The sequence below is a fragment of the Pseudorasbora parva genome, chromosome 4 (genome assembly GCF_024679245.1).
Source record: "Pseudorasbora parva isolate DD20220531a chromosome 4, ASM2467924v1, whole genome shotgun sequence".
Classification (NCBI taxonomy): domain Eukaryota; kingdom Metazoa; phylum Chordata; class Actinopteri; order Cypriniformes; family Gobionidae; genus Pseudorasbora; species Pseudorasbora parva.
The window spans coordinates 1,970,863-1,991,022 of record NC_090175.1 but is presented as its reverse complement, the minus strand read 5'-3'; the positions used below and the strand labels follow the sequence as shown (position 1 = coordinate 1,991,022).

The 20,160-nt window shown below is 37.1% G+C and overlaps 1 protein-coding gene across 1 annotated transcript; it reads left to right on the top strand.

The window, feature by feature from the left end:
- The first annotated feature begins 6,026 nt into the window (after positions 1-6,026).
- LOC137072659 (NLR family CARD domain-containing protein 3-like) lies at positions 6,027-19,424 on the top strand. Its single transcript, XM_067440563.1, has 8 exons — positions 6,027-6,097; positions 10,369-10,577; positions 10,816-10,932; positions 11,152-13,035; positions 13,190-13,363; positions 13,456-13,629; positions 17,692-17,738; positions 17,862-19,424. Exons 2-8 carry the CDS (start codon positions 10,429-10,431, stop codon positions 18,383-18,385), a joined length of 3,069 nt encoding a protein of 1,022 aa, XP_067296664.1. The 5' UTR covers positions 6,027-6,097; positions 10,369-10,428; the 3' UTR covers positions 18,386-19,424.
- Positions 19,425-20,160: the final 736 nt, after the last annotated feature.

Sequence of the window (20,160 nt, the reverse complement as noted above, 5' to 3'; positions counted from 1 at the left end):
ACCTTCTCAGCAAAAATCAGCTTCAACGCCGGCAGAGCGCCAGCAGCACGCCAAACCATGCAGCAAAGTGAGGTTTTATTGCTTGTTAACAATTATTTTAGTCTATTGTTAATTTTACTTAGAACGGCCTTGCTATTATTTTTTCGATTTTTTTCATTATTCCTTCAAAACACTGCAATTAGAGATCGAAAAACTTAAAAAGGAGAAGGAAAATCAAGACCTTTACAACTTCATTCTTAATAACAAACTAATGCAGCTACAAAGTGAAGGAAAAATAACAATCACATCAATTGATGAATAATTTTTTATATATTTATTATTCACGAATAATTATTTTAATAATTTTTTGTATGACAGATCTGACAGGTTTTATATTTATTTATATTTTATTTATTTATATTTATGACTGTTGTCCATAGGCTACTAGCTAAACTAATTAAAGAATGCATTTACGATGGCATCTCTGACAACAAATCCAGCCCGTTGGAAATCTTGTTGATTTTCTTCATGAGCCTCTTCTGCTTCTGCTTCTTGAGCCTCTTCTTCGACATCATCTCCCTCTTCACAATACATCTTTGACATGTTAAAAAGAACAACGCTGGCGACAGTAATTCTGCAGCCCTTGGAGGCTCGACGCGCAGCTCGCTGTGGAGACAGTGAAATCTGCGTTTGAGCTGTCCGATCGTCCTCTCAATTATAGACCGTGTGTGTCAACGCATTGTTGTATCTTTCCTAGGATCAAATGATGACCATAATTATCAACAAGTCAAAATACATTTTAATACATTGAAAAAATATGATCAATAAGTTGACAATAGCCTATATGTTTTTACTTAATTTTCAATTTTTAAAGTTAATAGGCTATAGCCTAAAAATCTCAAGTCAGTTTAAGTTGAAATGATTTGTAAATCTAAGTTGTCTGTAACATTATTAAATACATGCCTGTGCAGCGTTACGGGGATTCATGAAGGGCGTCATGAGCCATGGTCGGCAGGGGTAACCACTGTCCCCTAGCAGAAGACCACCGTCCATCCCAGCCTCAAAATCTCTTCCGATCTTGCTCTCTGTCAAAATCCTAGAGTCACGTGTACTCCCTGGCCATGATGCAACATTTCTAATTTTGCACAGATGGTCACACTAGCTGCACATTAACAGAATGGTCATTTTTTCTGTTAACATACTGATCTTCATGCGTGCGGGGAGCCTGAATTCTGGCATGTGTGCCATCTATTACACTTATTCGAGGAAACCCCGCTTTCCGAAAAAAAGAGGTTTGAATAGCATCCAGTTCAACACGCAATGGAAATGTCACAGTTTGGCTTAAATGACGGCAGAGAGCCCCTGCAACTCGGTGAATAACTCTACTAACTGACGATTTATGAACATGGAAAACATCTCCCACTACAGACTGGAAACTCCCAGTTGCAAAGAACCGAAGTGCTATAAGCAACTGTAACACAGAGGGTAGTGAGCGGTTGGGTAACATGATCAAAATCGCCTTCCAGTTTGTTAGCGATCTCATTCGCGAAGCAGTTTTTCATCGCTAAGATGGTCCAGAGCAGGGCTATTCAAATCTTACCCTGGAGGGCCAATGCACTGCAGAGTTTAGCTCCAACCCTGATCAAACACACCCACCTGTGATTTTCTAATGATCCTGAAGACATTGATTAGCATGTTCAGGTGTGTTTGATTAGGGTTGGAGCTAAACTCTGCACTGCATTGGCCCTCCAGGGTAAGATTTGAATAGCCCGGGTCCAGAGGATTCTCCCTATCGCAAAAAATTCGCCTTGGCACATTTACATCTTCAACAGGATCAATAAACTCAGCCATTTTTTTCTCATTAATGTTCGTCAACTCTTAAGGTAAAGTTTTCCTAACCTTAAACTATACTTAGGAAAATGACAGCTAAGGGGTTTTATGCAACACTTAACGGTTTTTAAAGGATTACTTAAGTGAAAAATAGACATTTGAGGATAATTCTAAGGGTTTATGACGTTTCAGTTTAAGAAACCCAGATACAGATATACAGATATAACAGATAAAACATTCTTTTACAGTAGTATTCTCATATTTTTATGACAGTCTTGTTCCGCAAATGTGGAACTGAACGGTATTTTCCTTTTTGAAGTGATTCAAATCCTATTTCGAGCAATTAAAAACCATCATAGTGAGAAGAGTGCATTTGAAGTGTCTCATCTGAAGGAAATAATGCATTGCCCCAATATGTAAGGGATAAGTTTAAAGCCAGTGGCTCGACCAGAATCTTCCTGTCAGTATCATGAAGCATTATAAACTCATATTATACAAGGCGACAGGATAAAGCTATAAGTCTGTTTAAGAATCAAATTGTTTTACTCAAGTCAGAAGTGTAACAAATTAATACATAGTCAATTTATACAATTTATCCAGCATAAATATTTACCTGTATCCTATTTCAAATTCATAGTTGTTCATAGATGGATATTTTACAATAATATACCAGCTGCTGAAATTTATCTTTGAAAGGTGTGACATCACCTTCCAACACAATACTTTTTTCCTTCCATCATCTGATGATGCACCAATACTCGACATACAAAACACAACAATGGTGACACTCAGCAAATAGTGATAATAAAAAAGACAAATTCAGAACATTACAAAATAAACAAACACTAAACTGCTAAAAGTGAAACAAAACTAAGTTAAGCACACATAAAACCAACAAGAATCAAGAAACTCCTCAGCATAATCTATATTCATGCCTCACCACATGCTAGAAACTTTCATAGTACATATGCAGAAATACTAGCCTGACAAGCCGGAGCCACATCCAGATGTTTGGTCTGGAAACTCACCATTGACGGCTCAATCTGAGGGGCGGATTAACGGCTGTCTGTCAAACTCCCTCTGCACGCGATAGGATAGCGCTACACCAACCAGAGCAATGAAGGTGAAGCGCAGCTGACAGATTAAACATTCGCCGTATTCGGTCGGCTAAACTCGAACACATCTTCCCTTCTTAAGAATGACTTCAGTGCCGTTCTTTGTTCTTTTCTCAGAGAAAAGCTTAACTCCAAGTCTTCCAGTCAAAGCGGATTCGAAAGACCGCCGTTCGCCAGTTTCTTTGTTTACTAGAAGCACACAAACACAACTCGGCCGTCGTCATTATGGCCCCGTCCGCCGACTCTATCACGATGTGATTGGTCCGTCCAGATTTTGAGGAACACAGCTCAGAAGTGTATTGAGAGTTCCTAGACGACACTTGCGGGCAAATTAAATTTGCTGCCACTAGGGTGCGTCTAGATTTCTAGGCTACAGAAATTCAGTATAATATTGTGGATTTGACAAGAAATTTCCAAGAGAGCAATTAGATACAAGAGGATATATGGAACATACTGTCATTTCATATCAAAAAAAATTGTTAACAGTGTATATATATTCCTCTCTCCTCCTAAGGTTAAGGACCATGATTGAAACATTAAATGAATTAGCCCATCTGAGAAACGCTAGGTTTGGCCAGCCCTGGCCCAGACACGGACTCAAACTCCTCTACTGGTTTGCAAATGAATGCATTTTTTTTGAAAATGGAAATATCAAGAGTGAATGTGATCCACACAAAGGAGATTTCGGTTTTCACTATTTTGAGAACAGATATGATGACGATGGGGATAAACTTCTCCCAGACATAGATCTCCCTTACTATGTGGTTGGTAATCTAAATTCACCGGGAGCTGAAAAACTTCCTGAATACGTCTCAGAAGACAAATCTCCTGACCTGCACAACAGCAACACAGACCGCATCATTGTCAGTCTCGACGATGAGGAGCAGTTTCATAGGGTTTATTTGACTCAACACCACGACCGATCAAACTATGATCCAAACGCCACTTACCGGATCTCCAGAGGTCTTCTCATGATCATCAGGAGGCAGTGTTTAAAGGACTTTCTGGAGGAGATGGGTTATTATACATCCATACAGCCTTTCTTACCAACATCGGTCATCAACTACAATCCTCAAACTAAAAACACAGTCAGGCCAGATGTCACTGTGATCGCTCCATCATCCAGTGATTCAGAGGACAGTGAGCCTCCTGAAACACAGAGAAATCACACCAACATACAGAGAGATGACAACAAGACAACAGGTTATCACATTCAGCCCGCCTTACCAACATCGGTCATCAACTACAATCCTCAAACTAAAAACACAATCAGGCCAGTTTTCTCTGTGATCGCTCCATCATCCAGTGATTCGCCACACAAACAGCCTCCTGCAACACAGAGCAAAAACACACACAGCATAATCCAGATGCCTACCCCAGATGCATACCCCTCAGAGAACTTACCCACCAAGGGATTCTGGGAAAGTTTCTGCACCATACTTTAAAACAGACTATCATCTACTGCTGCACAGTATGTCCGTTCCAGTAATTTTGGTTGGACTTGGTTGGATTTTGGTTGGACTCACAATTTCACGTTTCTCTATCCCATGGCTACAAAAACAGAAGCAAATAATGAACATTAACATGTTTACACTTTCTTGCAACCACAAAGATTGATGGGAAATAAAATTGTGTTTTTGGCACCTGTAAGGTTGCCAGAATAATAATCATACACTGTGTGTTAATAGGCCAGAGGAGAACTGGCACCCCGACTGAGTCTGGTTTCTCCCAAGGTTTATTTTTCTCCATCATGCCCTGATGGATTTTTGGCTCCTTGCCACTGTCGCCTTTGGCTTGGCTTGTTTAGTTCGGAACACTACATTTTCAACCAAATATCCAAATAAATGTACTTACTAAACTAAATCAATTACATCAACTAAATTATTGATCTGCTGCATTGTCGCTATATGATAATTGAAATGAACTGATAACATTGTTTTCTCCAGATCAATATTGTCCTGTTTAACACTGTGAAGCTGCTTTGAAACAGACAGTCATCATTGTAAAAGCGCTATATAACGTAGACTTGACTTTTGCTTAGGGTCCATTTTATGATTTGTGCATCCTGTTGTGTACGGCCTTGTTGAGCACTGTTGGATCTGGCCTCCTTAGTAAGAGTAAGTAAACTCAAATTTGACTGTACATAAATGTATTGTTTCTTTCTTTTTATTTTGATTCTGTTTGCAGTGTAATACTGCGTCTTAATACCAGGAGTGTGATTTTCCTAAATTCATCTCATTGTAACTTGCCATGAATGACGACGTAGGTGTTAATTGTTCCTCTTTGAAATGGCGTCTTGAGAAACTCTGTTCTGTACTGAGTGTGTTCAGACGGAAGCATTTGAGAAAAACAACTGAAACCTGTTATTCAAGAAATTCAAGACATCCGAGTGAAACTATAGCCCTATTCGCAAAAGATTAGTTTTATCTGGGGACCTCATGCAAATTAGAAATGACGTCCCCATATCTAAATTTGGCGCATTTGTAGCAAAGCCTGTGATTTTACTCATATTTACTGACTTATCTGTCAGACGTGTGGACACTATTTCGGGATTAAAAATACATAAACACAAGCAATGAGTGACTATTATTGTGTTGCAAGGACCTGAGGAAGAGCCGATGGCGGATGGTTTTATCTTTGGTTGTCCAATCAACAGAAAAGGGGAGTTTCATTCCTGTCTAAATGTTAGTCAAATATTCTACACTTCTAATGGTTCATAACAGAACAACATTAGGGTTCTTCAGCTTAACAATAGCAGAACCCTTTTTATAACTGAAAGTACAGGAAAATTTAGTTTTTTTACAGGACCTTAATGGGGTTATACATAACATTTTTAATAATAATTTAGTTTTATTTATATTATTATATCAGTATCCTTAATAATAACATTTTATGTATTATTTTTCAACATTGCTTTTTTTAATGTTGAGTTTTATTTCCATTCATTCTGTGTTCAGTCACCTAAAGTATCTTAATGCACAGCTGCTCTGAGACTCCTGAGAATGTGTTGGTGCTCTGCACCAATAGGGGGAAAGCGATTGTATCATATGGGTGGAGTTAAAGGAAAACAAGCTCTAACCAGGTAGAAGTGAAAGTAAATTAGGAAATGAAGACAACCTTTCGAGGCTTTAAAGCTGCGTACACTGGGTGTTGAAACTGCACCATATTCTGTGGTAAGTTCAGAATTTATTATTCATGTGAGCATGTAGTCATGAATTTAAACTTGCCTTACTTTTGATATTTACTCCGAGCTTCATGTATAACATCATTACAATCAGAGGTGGAAAATTACTAATTACAAATACTTTTGTTAAAGTACTTGAGTAAATCTTTCAGTACTTTTGGTACAATTAATGCTTATTTTTTTATTAATATTATATTAGTATTTTTATATATTATTTATTTATACTGTTTTGTGTGTGTCTGTGTGTGTGTGTGTGTGGGGGGGGGGGTGTTTCTGACTGGTCTTATAAAATTGGCCTCTATTTTAGTTTTACATTTATGTCAATTAGCTACTTTAAAAAAATTGACATGGCAAATTGTTGCAAATTGTAAATGACGTTAAAAGATGTTAATTGTTCCTCCTTTGAAACGGTTTCTTGAGAAACTCTGTTCAGTTCTGTACTGAGTGTGTTCAGATGGAAGCATTTGAGAAAAACAATTGGAACCTGTTATTCAAGAAATTCAAGAGAGTGGAGCTATGTTGAGATGGTAATCAAAACACCCACATACATCATATCTGATGTAACAGTAGATTAATTGAGAAATTACAGGTAAAGAGAGACAGCGTTGATATAGACAGATACACAGAGAAAGGCAGACAGTTGAGAGACTTTTTTCCTGCATACAGAATTATGAGGTGATTTTAAAAAATATATATATGAAAAAAATATTATAAACAAATTATTATTATTGCACCCATGAGATCAATTCTCTACTAAGTGTGTTCCCAACAACTGAAACACATTTACATCAAACACCTTACAGAGCGGCATTCATGTCTTTCCTTCATTGGTGAGAGCCAGATAACAACAGAAGTGATGCGCCAACATTCTGGTCAATGACCAAAACGATGGACGTTTAATTAATGCTTCTACTTTACATGCCAATGTCTATTTCATGCAATCAAATTGTGGCACTTTTACTTGAGTTGAATACAAAGTATTTTACTTAAAAAGTACAGTACTTGAATACAAAGTATTCAACTTAAGCTACATTTGTTTTTTACCAAAAGTAAAGTCAAAAAGACAAAGGCGCAGATGGAGCAACAGGGTTAGCTGGCGTGTTAGCTGCGCTTCAGACAATACCAAACAGGCCAGACTCAGGTGCAAAACTTCCAGCTCAGCTTAGGGGCAGGGTGATAAAGAGTCTATGCCCAAATTGTAATTTTGGCAGCTCCTGAAATGGGTCATACGATTGACATTACCAGAGAACTGTGCAGTTAAAGTAAATAGAAAACCCAGCTTATACGTGAAGTTTTATTAACTAATTTCGGGAGGAGCACATACATATAATTAAACCAATTAAACAACAGAGCCGTCAGCTAATCAAACCTAATTAACAAGGGGAGCATGTCAGATAACGCAACCTATTTAAACAAGTGGAGCATGTCAGATAATTAAACCTAATTAAACACAAGTGGAGCATGGTAAGCTAATCAATCTAATCAACGACAAGAGGTGTACATATACAACAGATTTACCTTCTCTCGTGGGGGGGGGGGGGGTACTCTGGGTTCGGGCAAAAAATTCAGAGCCCGGAGCGCTCCCCTGGACAGCACGCCAAATACGCATTATCTTTACTCTATTTAATTTGATGTAAGTGTGAACTCATGAAAAGGACAAAGTTACTGCAGTTATTGACAAAGCAAGAACAATGTAAATGTCTAAAATGTATGTACACAATTTTAAAACCTCTTGCATCTTTAATAATGCAGTTAATACTTCATACAAAGCAAAAATAACCTCAACATTTACAACAACACTAAATTAAAAGTGCATGTTTTCTGATCAGATGCAGGTAAAAAAGCATGCTCTTTTACAAAGCATAGTGTGCTACCATAGCAACAGTGTACTCCCAGCACATTTAACATGTTTAATAAAGCATTTTAAACATGTTAATCTTTACCCCCTTTATTATTCTTTATTATTATTGGTTTTGTTTATTGACACCTTTTTATTCATACAATTGTAATCCCTCATTTATTTAATCAAACCTCTCACTTACCATTCTTTGCCTTTGTCCTTAAAGACACAAATACTTTTTAGAGTTAGATGTTAAACAATCGTGTTTGAAATAAATGTATTGGTCCCATCTTGCATCTTATCACAGAATGAGACAGAAAATGTATGATTTCATAAAATTTTATACTGTGATAAAGTATATGTCAATTAACGTTGCATTATAAATATACTATATTCTTAGGAAAATACCAGAGATGGCTGGAAGAACATAAACAATATATAGATAAAAGATTATTCATCTCATGTATGTGTTTATTGTCTATAAATTAAAATGTCTCTATCTGCATGTTATTAAGCTGCAGTAAAGTCTGAATAACTTATGTATGAATAACTTATGAAGTAATGAACAACTGCAGTTGTTGTTATGAACAATGACTTTGAGTTTAACGGATGCATGCAGGTAGGAAGACGTAGACACAGAAGATGAAGATTCAAACAGGTAACTTTACTTATAACCATCCAATAGGTGGTGATCCATAGAATGAAGACAAACACACACCCCATAATGTTAACGTGACCGGACCGAGAATGAATGTGAGGGTACAACTTAAATACGAACTCAAAGACAAGATGATTAATAGAGCACAGCTGAACCAAAAAGGCTCATAATGACGGTGAACATTGATAGATAAACTCCTTCAACACATAGGCTTGTGGGAGAATGCTGCTTTATTCCACACCATGGTGAATATATTGAAACAGAGTGAAACTACAGAAAGGAGATGTAAATGATGGAGTTGCTTACTTATCTCCAACAACATAACACTTATATAAATTAATTGTATATAGTTCTTAAATGTTTAATCTTCTGCACAACATAGCTTTATAAATAGTAAATAGAATACAAATGAATCATAAACTTACAGACAATGCTTTCTACAGCGGATTATAAGATGAATGTCTGCTTCAAGTTTCTTCTGTGTTGAAATAACTTTAACTGATGCAATTAACTGAATTTAATTTTGGAATGTTTCTATAGCAACCTTTCTTTTTTTAAAAGAAAGCTACTCGACTAGGCATTGGAATCAATATCAAACACTAAATAGATAATCCAGAATAGGCGGGAAAATCAAACAAAGGATCATATGAGAATGAATGAAAACAAAGTCCATGATAAATAAGAATAAAATTGGACATAACTGTGACATAGTCTCTCTATTTTAAATTTTAATAGTCTCTTGTCTGAACTGCAGTTGTTCTGAAATGTAGTGTACTGAACTGATAAATATGTGCTGCTCCTCTCTTAAGCTGCATATTTGTATGTCTCCATGATTACCTTAAACATTTGTGTAGTTTAAAGGTGCACTATGAAGTATTTTTTTCAGTAAAATATCCAAAAACCACTAGGCCAGTGTTATATATTCTGTTTAGTTGAGTACCTACAATATCCCAAATGTTTCCAACTATTTGTAAATTATGAGAAAATTGCTATTTTAACCAAGGACCGGGACATTTCAGCATAGCGTTTGAGCGAGTCGCCTGTCAAACGCGTCATATTTGCGCTACCCTCGGTTTTATTCTGCAGAGGCGCTTTTCTCTTAGCAGTGTGAACATGTCACAGAAGCGCCAAGCGAACGCACAGAGCAACATCATAACAATTTTAAACACACTAAACTGTATCTGATATGATAAACAGAGCTGCTTTACCTGATCGGAAAAAGCGGAAGTGCCAGCGCCCGGCGACTGTGTCCTGTCCCATCATAATAAAAGTCCCGGTGCTTGCAAGCCGTGTGCTTGTATAACAATCGCTCCAGCGGCCGTGCTTAGCTTCACAACATTCGGTCCTGTTCTGCTTTACACTAAAGTAACGTTAATAACCGCATCCATGAACATGATTTCTGCCCGTGTCCTATTTTCCACCGGCTGTGAGGTGAAGACCACATGTCCCAAGATGCTGCGCTCACACTTGGCGTCATCAAACTGCGCCTTTGTTTAGAATAGGCGCCCTCCAGTGGACAGAAAGTTGCATAGTGCACTTTTAGTGTACAAGGCATATATGCATCATGCCACAAAGATAAGTAAAAGATGACAAAATTTTCATTTTGAATAAACCATTTTCTCAAGTTCTATGAGTTGAAGCATTTTAAATGCAATACAGTTTCTCATGATGTAGTGCAACGTTTTTGTACAACACAAAACTGCATAGAGACATATCTAAAGCAACTATTAAATGTCTTTTTCTTTTTTTACTCCTTCCAAAGAAAAAGTCAATCTCTCAATGCTATTTTGAGAAATAAGCGTAGGAGGAAAGGGCCTCTAAAATGAGTGTCCATAAGAAGACAGCAGATCAGGACAATGATTCTCAAATGAGTTTTCCATCTCCTGAATCAGACAGCGTGTCTATGAAGAGTGATATAGCCATTATGGAGCCTGCTGAGTTCAATGATGCAACAGTGACCTCTGACCCCAGGTGAGACACTAACTGTTTTAGCATTTGGCTGATGTGTTAATTCAAAGTGAATAACAGTACATACAAGAAGTCTGTGGTCAATCTCTGTGCTTTATATTACATGTTATTGAAATGCTTTGATGTATTTCTTATTTACTGTTTGTAAAAGTAAATGATGCATTTAATAGGTGTACATGTCTATTCAATTTATAATGCATGTGTTTAAAATTATGTTTCACTTTGCTTGTATCATTATCAGAAGGAGGAAAAAACTCAAATTAGAGTCTCCAGAAACCAGCTGTGTGTCTATGAAGAGTTGCAAATCCATGAATTTGCCATTTGGTTTTAGTGATGGACCAGTGACATCTGACCCACCGTAAGTATAAAAACAATTTTGCTAATTTATTATAGTGCATCTGTCAAGAGTAATGGTTTAAGAAATCAGTAAACTTACACTGAATGTTCTCTAAAATATGCCACATATGCTCTGTACAGGGGTGAAACAAAAGGATTGTCTAAGTCTTATCTGTTAAATGATGTGCTTCTAATGGTCTCCAGTGATCATTGTAATCACTGTTATATATTTTTTCTACAGAACTTTTTTAACTTACACTGTATGCCAGGAGATAGGAGACCTGCATAAACAAGTGGATGATGTCCTACAGAGAGTCAAAGACCAGCACAAAACCAGCATGAGGAACAATTATGAGAGATTATATGAGGGAACCAAACTCCAAAAGAATGAAACCCTCCTGAACAGGATCTACACACAGCTCTACATCACAGAGGGAGAGAGAGAAGGAGTGAATGAAGAACATGAGGTTTTACAGATGGAGAAAACAGCCAGAACACAACACACACAAGACCCTCCAATCTACTGCAATGACATCTTTACAGCCTCAGCTGAACCAGAATGTGAGGAGAAACAGCAGATCAAGACTGTTCTTACTAAAGGCATTGCTGGAATTGGTAAAACCGTCTCTGTGCAGAAGTTCATTCTGGACTGGGCTGAGGGAAGAGCCAATCAGGATGTAGATTTTATGTTTGTGCTTCCATTTCGAGAGCTGAACTTGATCCGAGATCATCAGTACAGTCTTCACAGACTTCTGCTGGACTTTCATCCTGAACTTCAAGATCTGGACTCAAAGATTTATGAGGAGTGTAAAGTTGTTTTCATCTTTGATGGTCTGGATGAAAGCAGAATCACACTGAGGTTTTCAGATGCTCTGGAAGTTTCTGATGTGACTGAGACTTCATCAGTGGATGTGTTGATGTCAAAGGAAGTTTATGATGTGACTGAGACTTCATCAGTGGGTGTGCTGATGTCAAACCTCATGAAAGGAGAACTTCTTCCCTCTGCTCTCATCTGGATCACCTCCAGACCAGCAGCAGCCAATCAGATCCCCTCCAAATACATCAGCCGTCTGACAGAGATTCAGGGATTCAATGAGCCTCAGAGGGAGGAATATTTCAGGAAGAGAATCCTTAACGAGCATCAAGCCAACAGAATCATCTCACACATCAGAAGAACAAGAAGCCTCCACATCATGTGCCACATACCCGTCTTCTGCTGGATCTCATCCACTGTGCTTCAAAAGCTCCTGGAAGAAGATCTGAGTGCAGAAATCCCCCAAACTCTGACTGAAATGTACAGCCACTTCCTGCTGATTCAGATTACCATGAGGAATCAGAAGTATGAAGAGAGAGATCCAGAGAAACTCCTGCCGTCCAACAGAGAAGTGATTGTGAAACTTGCTGAAGTGGCTTTCAAACAGCTGATGAAGGGCAATGTGATGTTCTATGAGGAGGACCTGAGAGAGAGCGGCATAGACGTCACTGACGCCGCAGTTTATTCTGGGATCTGCACTGAGATCTTTAAGGAGGAATCTGTGATCCATCAGAGCAAAGTCTACAGCTTCATTCATCTGAGTGTACAGGAGTTTTTTGCTGCTTTATATGTGCTTTACTGCTATTTAAACAGCACCATGGAGGCCCTTAAGGTTTTTGATGCAATGCATAATTTGCTTAGAGGAGCAGTAGATAAAGCTCTTGGCAGTAAGAATGGACAGCTGGATCTGTTCCTGCGGTTCCTGCTGGGTGTCTCGCTGGAGTCCAATCAGAGACTCTTACAGGATCTACTGACACACACAGAGAAAAGCTCAGAGAGCATCAGGAGAATCACACAGTACATTAAAGAGAAGATCAAAGATGAACATGAACTCTCCACTGAAAGGTCCATCAATCTGTTCCTCTGTCTGCTGGAAGTCAAAGATCAGACTCTGTCTAGAGAGATTCAGGAGTTTGTGAAATCAGACAAACACTCAAAGAAGAAACTCTCTCCTGCTCACTGCTCAACAATCGCCTACATGCTTCAGATGTCAGAGGAGCCGCTGGATGAGCTGGACCTCAAGAAATACAACACATCAGATGAGGGTAGAAGAAGACTGATACCAGCTGTGATCAACTGCAGAAAAGCCATGTGAGTGTTTAATTGATTTTTAGTTTGACATATCTAAAGAGTCATAATTGGAATGATAATTTATGATGTTTACAATGTTATGTTAAAATTTGCAAACAACAATTTGCAGAGTCAGATTAACAATATATTAACAAACTGTTTTACTATCTTCTAGTCTTCGTAGATGTAATCTCACTGTTCTGGACTGTGAAATTATGTCATCAGTTCTACAATCGTCAAACTCTGTCCTGAGAGAGCTGGATCTGAGTAACAATGACCTCCAGGATTCAGGAGTGAAGCTGCTCTCTGATGGACTGAAGAGCTCAACCTGTCAGCTGCAGATACTAAGGTGTGTAAGAAAATATAAGGGAAAATGTACAGTCAGTTGGTCATAATGTTTGTGCGTGTATATGTTATTAATCTAACTGTGTGTTTCTAAAGGTTGTCTGGCTGTATGGTGACACAGGAAGGCTGTGGTTATTTGTCTTCAGCTCTGAGGTCAAACCCCTCACACTTGAGAGAGCTGGATCTGAGCTACAATCACCCAGGAGATTCAGGAGTCAAGCTGCTCTCAGACAAACTAGAGGATCCAAACTGCTCACTGCAGATACTCAAGTATGTTGAGAACTATAGATTAGTTGAGAACATTACATTAAAAGTCCATGCTCATTCCTACAAATGCTTCTAAACTATTCAAGTCCCAAAAGACAAACTAGAACACACTGTCTGTAAATCTCCTGACACACAAAAAGATGCACAGAAAGACGTGTGCCAGAATCAAGTTCTCTTTTGCACTTGAACAAACAATACTGCACAAAATTGTGCCAAAATGTCCCTTTGGTCAAGTATTCTCATAAGAGCAGTGGTAAATGTGTTACATGATGTTTTAAAATATCTTAAAGAGTTTTGAGAAAATTAGATGATCGTGACAGCACATTAGATCTGCACCATGTTCGTCAGCGGCAGATCTTAAAGAGACAGCAGCCTGATAAACCAGTGGCTGTGATGTTTGTCATTAATGTTAATCAAAGGACAAAGCTAACAGAGAAAATTTTAGCTTTAATAAGGATTAATATATATTTAATTAATTATTTATGCAGTGCACACTGCTTGATAAAGTTATCCAATTACTGTATATTTCCTTTCTGTTAGAAAGGTAGGAAGGTCACAGGTAAATATGACATTAATTATAATGGGTTTATGTAAAGATTGTTTTAAGTTAAATTAAAAGTTTTTTTAAAAACCTAATAAATGTTGAAATTGATCCAGCTTCCAAATATACTTTATAATTGAATGTCTATCATTAATGTTTAAAAAAATCAATTTCATTGAGAAATTCAGTAAAAGTGTTAGTATCAACAATAGCCTTCATTTATAAAAAGTTAATGCAAAATATATTGTCTTTAATTTGTTTCCACATTAATTTGGAGAGTAACTGAATATATGAATTAGTTCATTTTTTGTAATCAATTGACACAACTACTAATAACCCTTTGAGACATTTGGATCACACCAGTGTGATCTGAAACTTTTTGACATTTTTAACATTTTGTCAGACGCTCTAGTATATTAAATTGTAATTTGTTCAGTAGCATAATGTATTAAAATGTATCTCTATCCTATGAAAAAAAAAATTCTCAATTTATCCAAAATATATCCAAAATTGTGTAGCTGTATGGAACACTAACCATGCTGTAGTCTGTGTGACTGTTTTTCTGACTGGGAAGCTGCCAATTTAACCTAAAGTTCACCCTGATATCAACCATTCATCATCAAAAATATTCATATTTATGTTGTTACATTTTTTTTCTATTTACTCAATACAGGGGCTGGTCATATAATTAGAATATCATTAACAAGTTGATTTATTTCACTAATTCCATTAAAAAGTGAAACTTGAATATTATATCCATTCATTATACATAGACTGATATATTTCAAATGTTTATTTCTTTTAATTTTGATGATTATATCTAACAACTAAGGAAAATCCCCAAATTCAATATCTCAGAAAATTTGAATAATACTTTTAATATTATAATATCATATTAATTTATAAGGTTTTTTTGAAATATTGTCGAACTGAAAAGTATGAACATGAAAAGTATGAGCATGTACAGCACTCAATGCTTAGTTGGGGCTCCTTTTGCCTGAATTACTGCAGCAATGAGGCATGGCATGGAGTCGATCAGTATGTGGCACTGCTCAGGGGTTATGAGAGCCCAGGTTGCTCTGATAGTGGCCTTCAGCATTTCTGCATTGTTGGGTCTGGCATATCGCATCTTCCTCTTCACAATACCGGTCAGGCGAGTTTGCTGGCCAATTAAGAACAGGGATACCATTAAACCAGGTACTGGTTGCTTTGGCGCTGTGTGCAGGTGCCAAGTGCTGTTGGAAAATGAAATCTGCATCTCCATAAAGTTGGTCAGCAGCAGAAAGCATGAAGTGCTCTAAAACGTCCTGGTATACGGCTGTGTTGACCTTGGACCCCAGAAAACACAGTGGACCAACACCAGCAGATGACATGGCACTCCAAAGTAATCATCACTTTCCTCTGACTCTCCTCTCTTCCTCCAGACTCTGGGATCCTGAATTCCAATGGAAACACAAAATGTACTTTCATCAGAGAACATAACTTTGGACCACTCAGCAGTCCCTTTGTCTTTAGCCCAGGCGACACACTTCTGACACTGTCTGTTGTTCAACAGTGGCTTGTCACAGGGAATGCGACCGACAGCTGAAACACGTCTTCCATACGTCTGTGCGCAGTGGTTCTTGAAGCACTGACTCCAGTTACAGTTCACTCTTTGTGAATCTCCCCCATATTTTTGAATGGGTTTTGTTTCACAATCCTCTCCAGGGTGTGGGTATCCCTACTGCTTGTACACTTTTTTCTACCACATCTTTTCTTTCCCTTCACCTCTCTATTAATGTGCTTGGACACAGAGCTCTGTGAACAGCTAGCCTCTTTTGCAATGACCTTTTGTGTCTTGCCCTTCTTGTGCAAGGTGTCAATGGTCATCTTTTGGACAACTGTCGAGTCAGCAGTCTTCCCCATTATTGTGTAGCCTGTAGAACTAGATTGAGAGACGATTTAAAAGCCTTTGCAGGTGCTTTGAGTTAATTAGCTGATTAGAGTGTGGCACCAGGAGTCTTTAATATTGAACCTTTTCACAATATTCTCATTTTCTGAGACACTGAATTTGGGATTTTCCTTAGTTGTTAGTTATGATCAGTCCCTCCAGTTTTTCGCGATTCCGTGATCGCTAAATACAACGCAAAATCAGCAAAATTTTGCATTTTTTTGCGATCCTGCATAATTTGCCATTTCACCGCAAAAATAATCAAAAATTATTTAAAAAATATCTTCAATTACAAAAAAATAAATGAATATCGAATTGAACTATGTCTAATTTATTTAAAGCTTTAATACATTGTTTTTTTTAGGATTACAGACGTTGTGGTGCTTGCACTGTCTTTGTAAAAGCGAAAGTGATTCTCTCTCGCCTGCCGTCGCACGTTTCGCATAGGGCTAAGTGCCAAGGACCAGGCAAATTGATTACTCTAGATGGATGAATGACCAAATAAAAGTAATATCTGCGAGATCACAATTAAAATAAGAGTTAATAAAAGCGCTGTATACCATGAACTCAATTCGCTCCATCCTGACACACGGACCGGTGTCAGACTGGCTGAGGATTCTGTGTGTTTGTCGCCTGTCAGCGCTCGCAAGTATACAGATCTGTTCTATAGGCTTAATGCCCTTGAACAATCATAATCAAATACACCCATGTTTATGCCTAAATGTCCGTCTTGGAGGTGTCTTAAGTGAATAGGTTTGGGACGTGTGACAGGCTATTAGGTCCATGTATTCCTGTAGGCAGTAATATTTAGTGAAGCAATCTATAGGTTATATATAGCAGATTATAGGCTGTTTGTATCTTTATGTTGTATTTATTTGTCCTCATATCATTTGTTTATTAGTTCTTATTTTATTACTGACTGTTTAGGCTACTTGATAAATTAATTATTTGAGAAGGTTTTATATTAGACTATTTTGCTTATTGCTGTGATTTACTTTTCCCAGATATTTCCCACCCTAAGCGATCATGTTATTAAAGCTATAGAACACCACTGGGCTAGCCTTTTTTCTAAAATACCAAAATAAAGAAGATTTGTGCATTTTTTTGTTCTAAAAAAATTGTTAAGTATGACTATTGTGCATTTAGTTTGTTCTATTGTTAAGTATGACTATTGTGGATTTAACATAATATATAATATGGTAAATGTGGTATCTTAATTATAAAAAAAAACATTGCAAATTTTTTCCCAAATTTCTGGAAATTACCACCGCAAAATCAGTCATATTGACCGCAAAAATCATAAAAAAATATTGCGAAATCCTGGAGGGACTGTGTAATCATTCAAATTAAAAGAAATAAACATTTGAAATATATCAGTATGTGTGTAATGAATTAATATAATATACAAGTTTCACTTTTGAATGGAATTAGTGAAATAAATCAACTTTTTGATGATATTCTAATTATATGACCAGCACCTGTATAATAATACTGAGACTCTAAGTAGAGTAAAGTTGAACAGACATCAGAAATAGTGGTTGGACTCCACCTGCTATTATATAAATAATCAAATGTGCTTGTGTATACTATCTAGTTTGGAACATGGAGAACATTTCAGGATTACACCAGGACTGCGAAAATGTAGGTTATATACCTCTCTCTCTCACACACACACACACACACACAAACACCGCACACACACATATATTTAAGCATGTCGGGAATTATCTTTGACACATTTCTAATCTCTCTTGTTGTGTTCAGATGCCTGTGATCTTACTCTGGACCCAAACACAGCACACCCTCAACTCATCCTGTCTGAAAACAACAAAAAGGCAACACGTGTAGAGGAGCCGCAGCCATATCCTAATCATCCAGAGAGATTTGATGGCTGTGAGCAGATTCTGTCTCAAGAGAGTCTGACTGGACGCTGTTACTGGGAGGCTGAATGGAGCGGCTGGAGTTTTGTAGGCATGTCATATAAAGGAGTTAACAGGAAAGGAGGGAGTGACTGTTGGTTTGGATACAATGACAAATGCTGGAGTCTGGACTGCTCTGAAAACAAATATATGTTCTGTCACAATAAGAGCACTGATGTAACTGTCCTTCCACATGGCTCTAATAGAGTAGGAGTATATCTGGACTGGCCGGCCGGCACTCTGTCCTTCTACAGCGTCTCTGACACACACACACTCACACACTTACACACAGTCAACACCACATTCACTGAACCGCTCTATGCTGGGTTTGGGGTTTATGGCTCATCTGTGTCGCTGTGTCAGATTTAACAATACACACAACTAACTGAAAGAAACATCCTCACTTAATCTTTAATAGTGCACATACACATACAAAATGTATTTGTGTGTTATTTGTGTACATGTAATTTTTTGTTTCTTTGAATTAAGCCACACAGACTACACAGACATAGGTTTTCTATTTTTGTTGTGACATTGTTGTCTCTTTAGTCTGACACTGCAGATTCACAGTTCAGATGTGTGTCTGTCTAGATTAAAATATTTAGTATAACATTTTATCTTTATGTTCTACAGTCTTAATGCGCAGATCTTTTGACCATATCTGAATTTTTGGCCCATGTGTTTACATTTACTTTAAATTGGTATCCGATATCTGTGTTTCCATTAATTCTCAAAGACTGCTTTACTATTCATATGGTAGACCCTCTGGGTTTGCATAAAATGATTTGTATAATTCATGTCAGTGGCCATGATTATTTACCAGCATTCGACAGCTATAGACCGAAATATAATAGTAGTTATCTTTTATAGATCTAGACATCTGAATTGAAATAATGTAGCACTGTAAGATTGCATATTTTTTTATTTAAATAGAGCAAATTTTGAGAGAGTAGCCTAGTGAAGCTTGTTGATTCAATAACAGCAAAGTTATCACCTCATTGCTGAAAAATATGATGTAGATTTCATTATTAAAGCTGTTTTATTTATACAACCCTAGGGGCAGAGGTTGAAAACCCGCTCCTGAATGTGTGTACAATTTCTTTAATTTATGATGTTATCTCCCCGATAAAAAAGTTGTGAGTGAGCGCATACGGATACTGCTTCACAATCCAACATTCAAAGTCAACTTGGCTCAGATCTGGTGCGAAAAAATCATATATCATGCAGATTTTGGTGTTTAGATGGGAGTAAAAAAAAATCTGATTTTTTTTTTTTGTGGCAGTGTAAACGCACCCCAATGTCTGATTACTTTTTGCATTCAGTATGTTTTTTACACCGGAAGATTGCGTTCGTCACATGTAAGTTTGTAACCTGCTAAGTTGTGCTTCCACAAAGTGATAAAATAAAAAAAGATGACAAATTATAACTGTATACTTTACTTCCAATATCATTTTAAAAAAATCCATAAAGTAGTACTCAATAAGGACAGACAATGTAAACACAACCATATCTGTATGAAACCAGACAATGAACATAAGAAAAGCATGAACTTAAGTAATGCAGATAACACAGTGATAATTAAACACAGCTGAACCCAATGAACTCATAATGATGTGTGACCATGGAGACGGAAGACAGGCGGGAACTCGAAGGACTACATGTGATGAATAACAAACTAAAAGTCCATGAAATAAAAACAAATGAACATGACTGAACATAATCGTAACACAAATAGCTCTGTTTAATTTTTATCATTACATTATGGAAAATAATTAACTTTATCACAATATGCTAATTTTTGAGAAAGACCTGTATATACAGTGAAAGCTGAAATTCAGGGTTTTTGCTTCTTATCAATCAGATCGAAGTACTTGAGTAGTTTTTTCATCGAATACTCTTTTTTTACTCTTACTCAAGTAACTATTACGATTGTTACTTGTACTTTTACTTGAGTAAATATTTCTGTAAGTACTTGTACTTTTACTTGAGTAAAGATTTCTGTAAGTACTTGTACTTTTACTTGAGTAAAGATTTCTGTAAGTACTTGTACTTTTACTTGAGTAAAGATTTCTGTAAGTACTTGTACTTTTACTTGAGTAAAGATTTCTGTAAGTACTTGTACTTTTACTTGAGTAAAGATTTCT

Coding starts and splice junctions, on each gene's coding strand:
- LOC137072659 (XM_067440563.1), top strand. CDS start 10,429: ATGAGTGTCCATAAGAAGACAGCAGATCAGGACAATGATTCTCAAATG. Junction 13,364..13,455: donor TGTCAGCTGCAGATACTAAG/GTGTGTAAGAAA, acceptor GTGTTTCTAAAG/GTTGTCTGGCTGTATGGTGA. Junction 17,739..17,861: donor TACACCAGGACTGCGAAAAT/GTAGGTTATATA, acceptor TGTTGTGTTCAG/ATGCCTGTGATCTTACTCTG.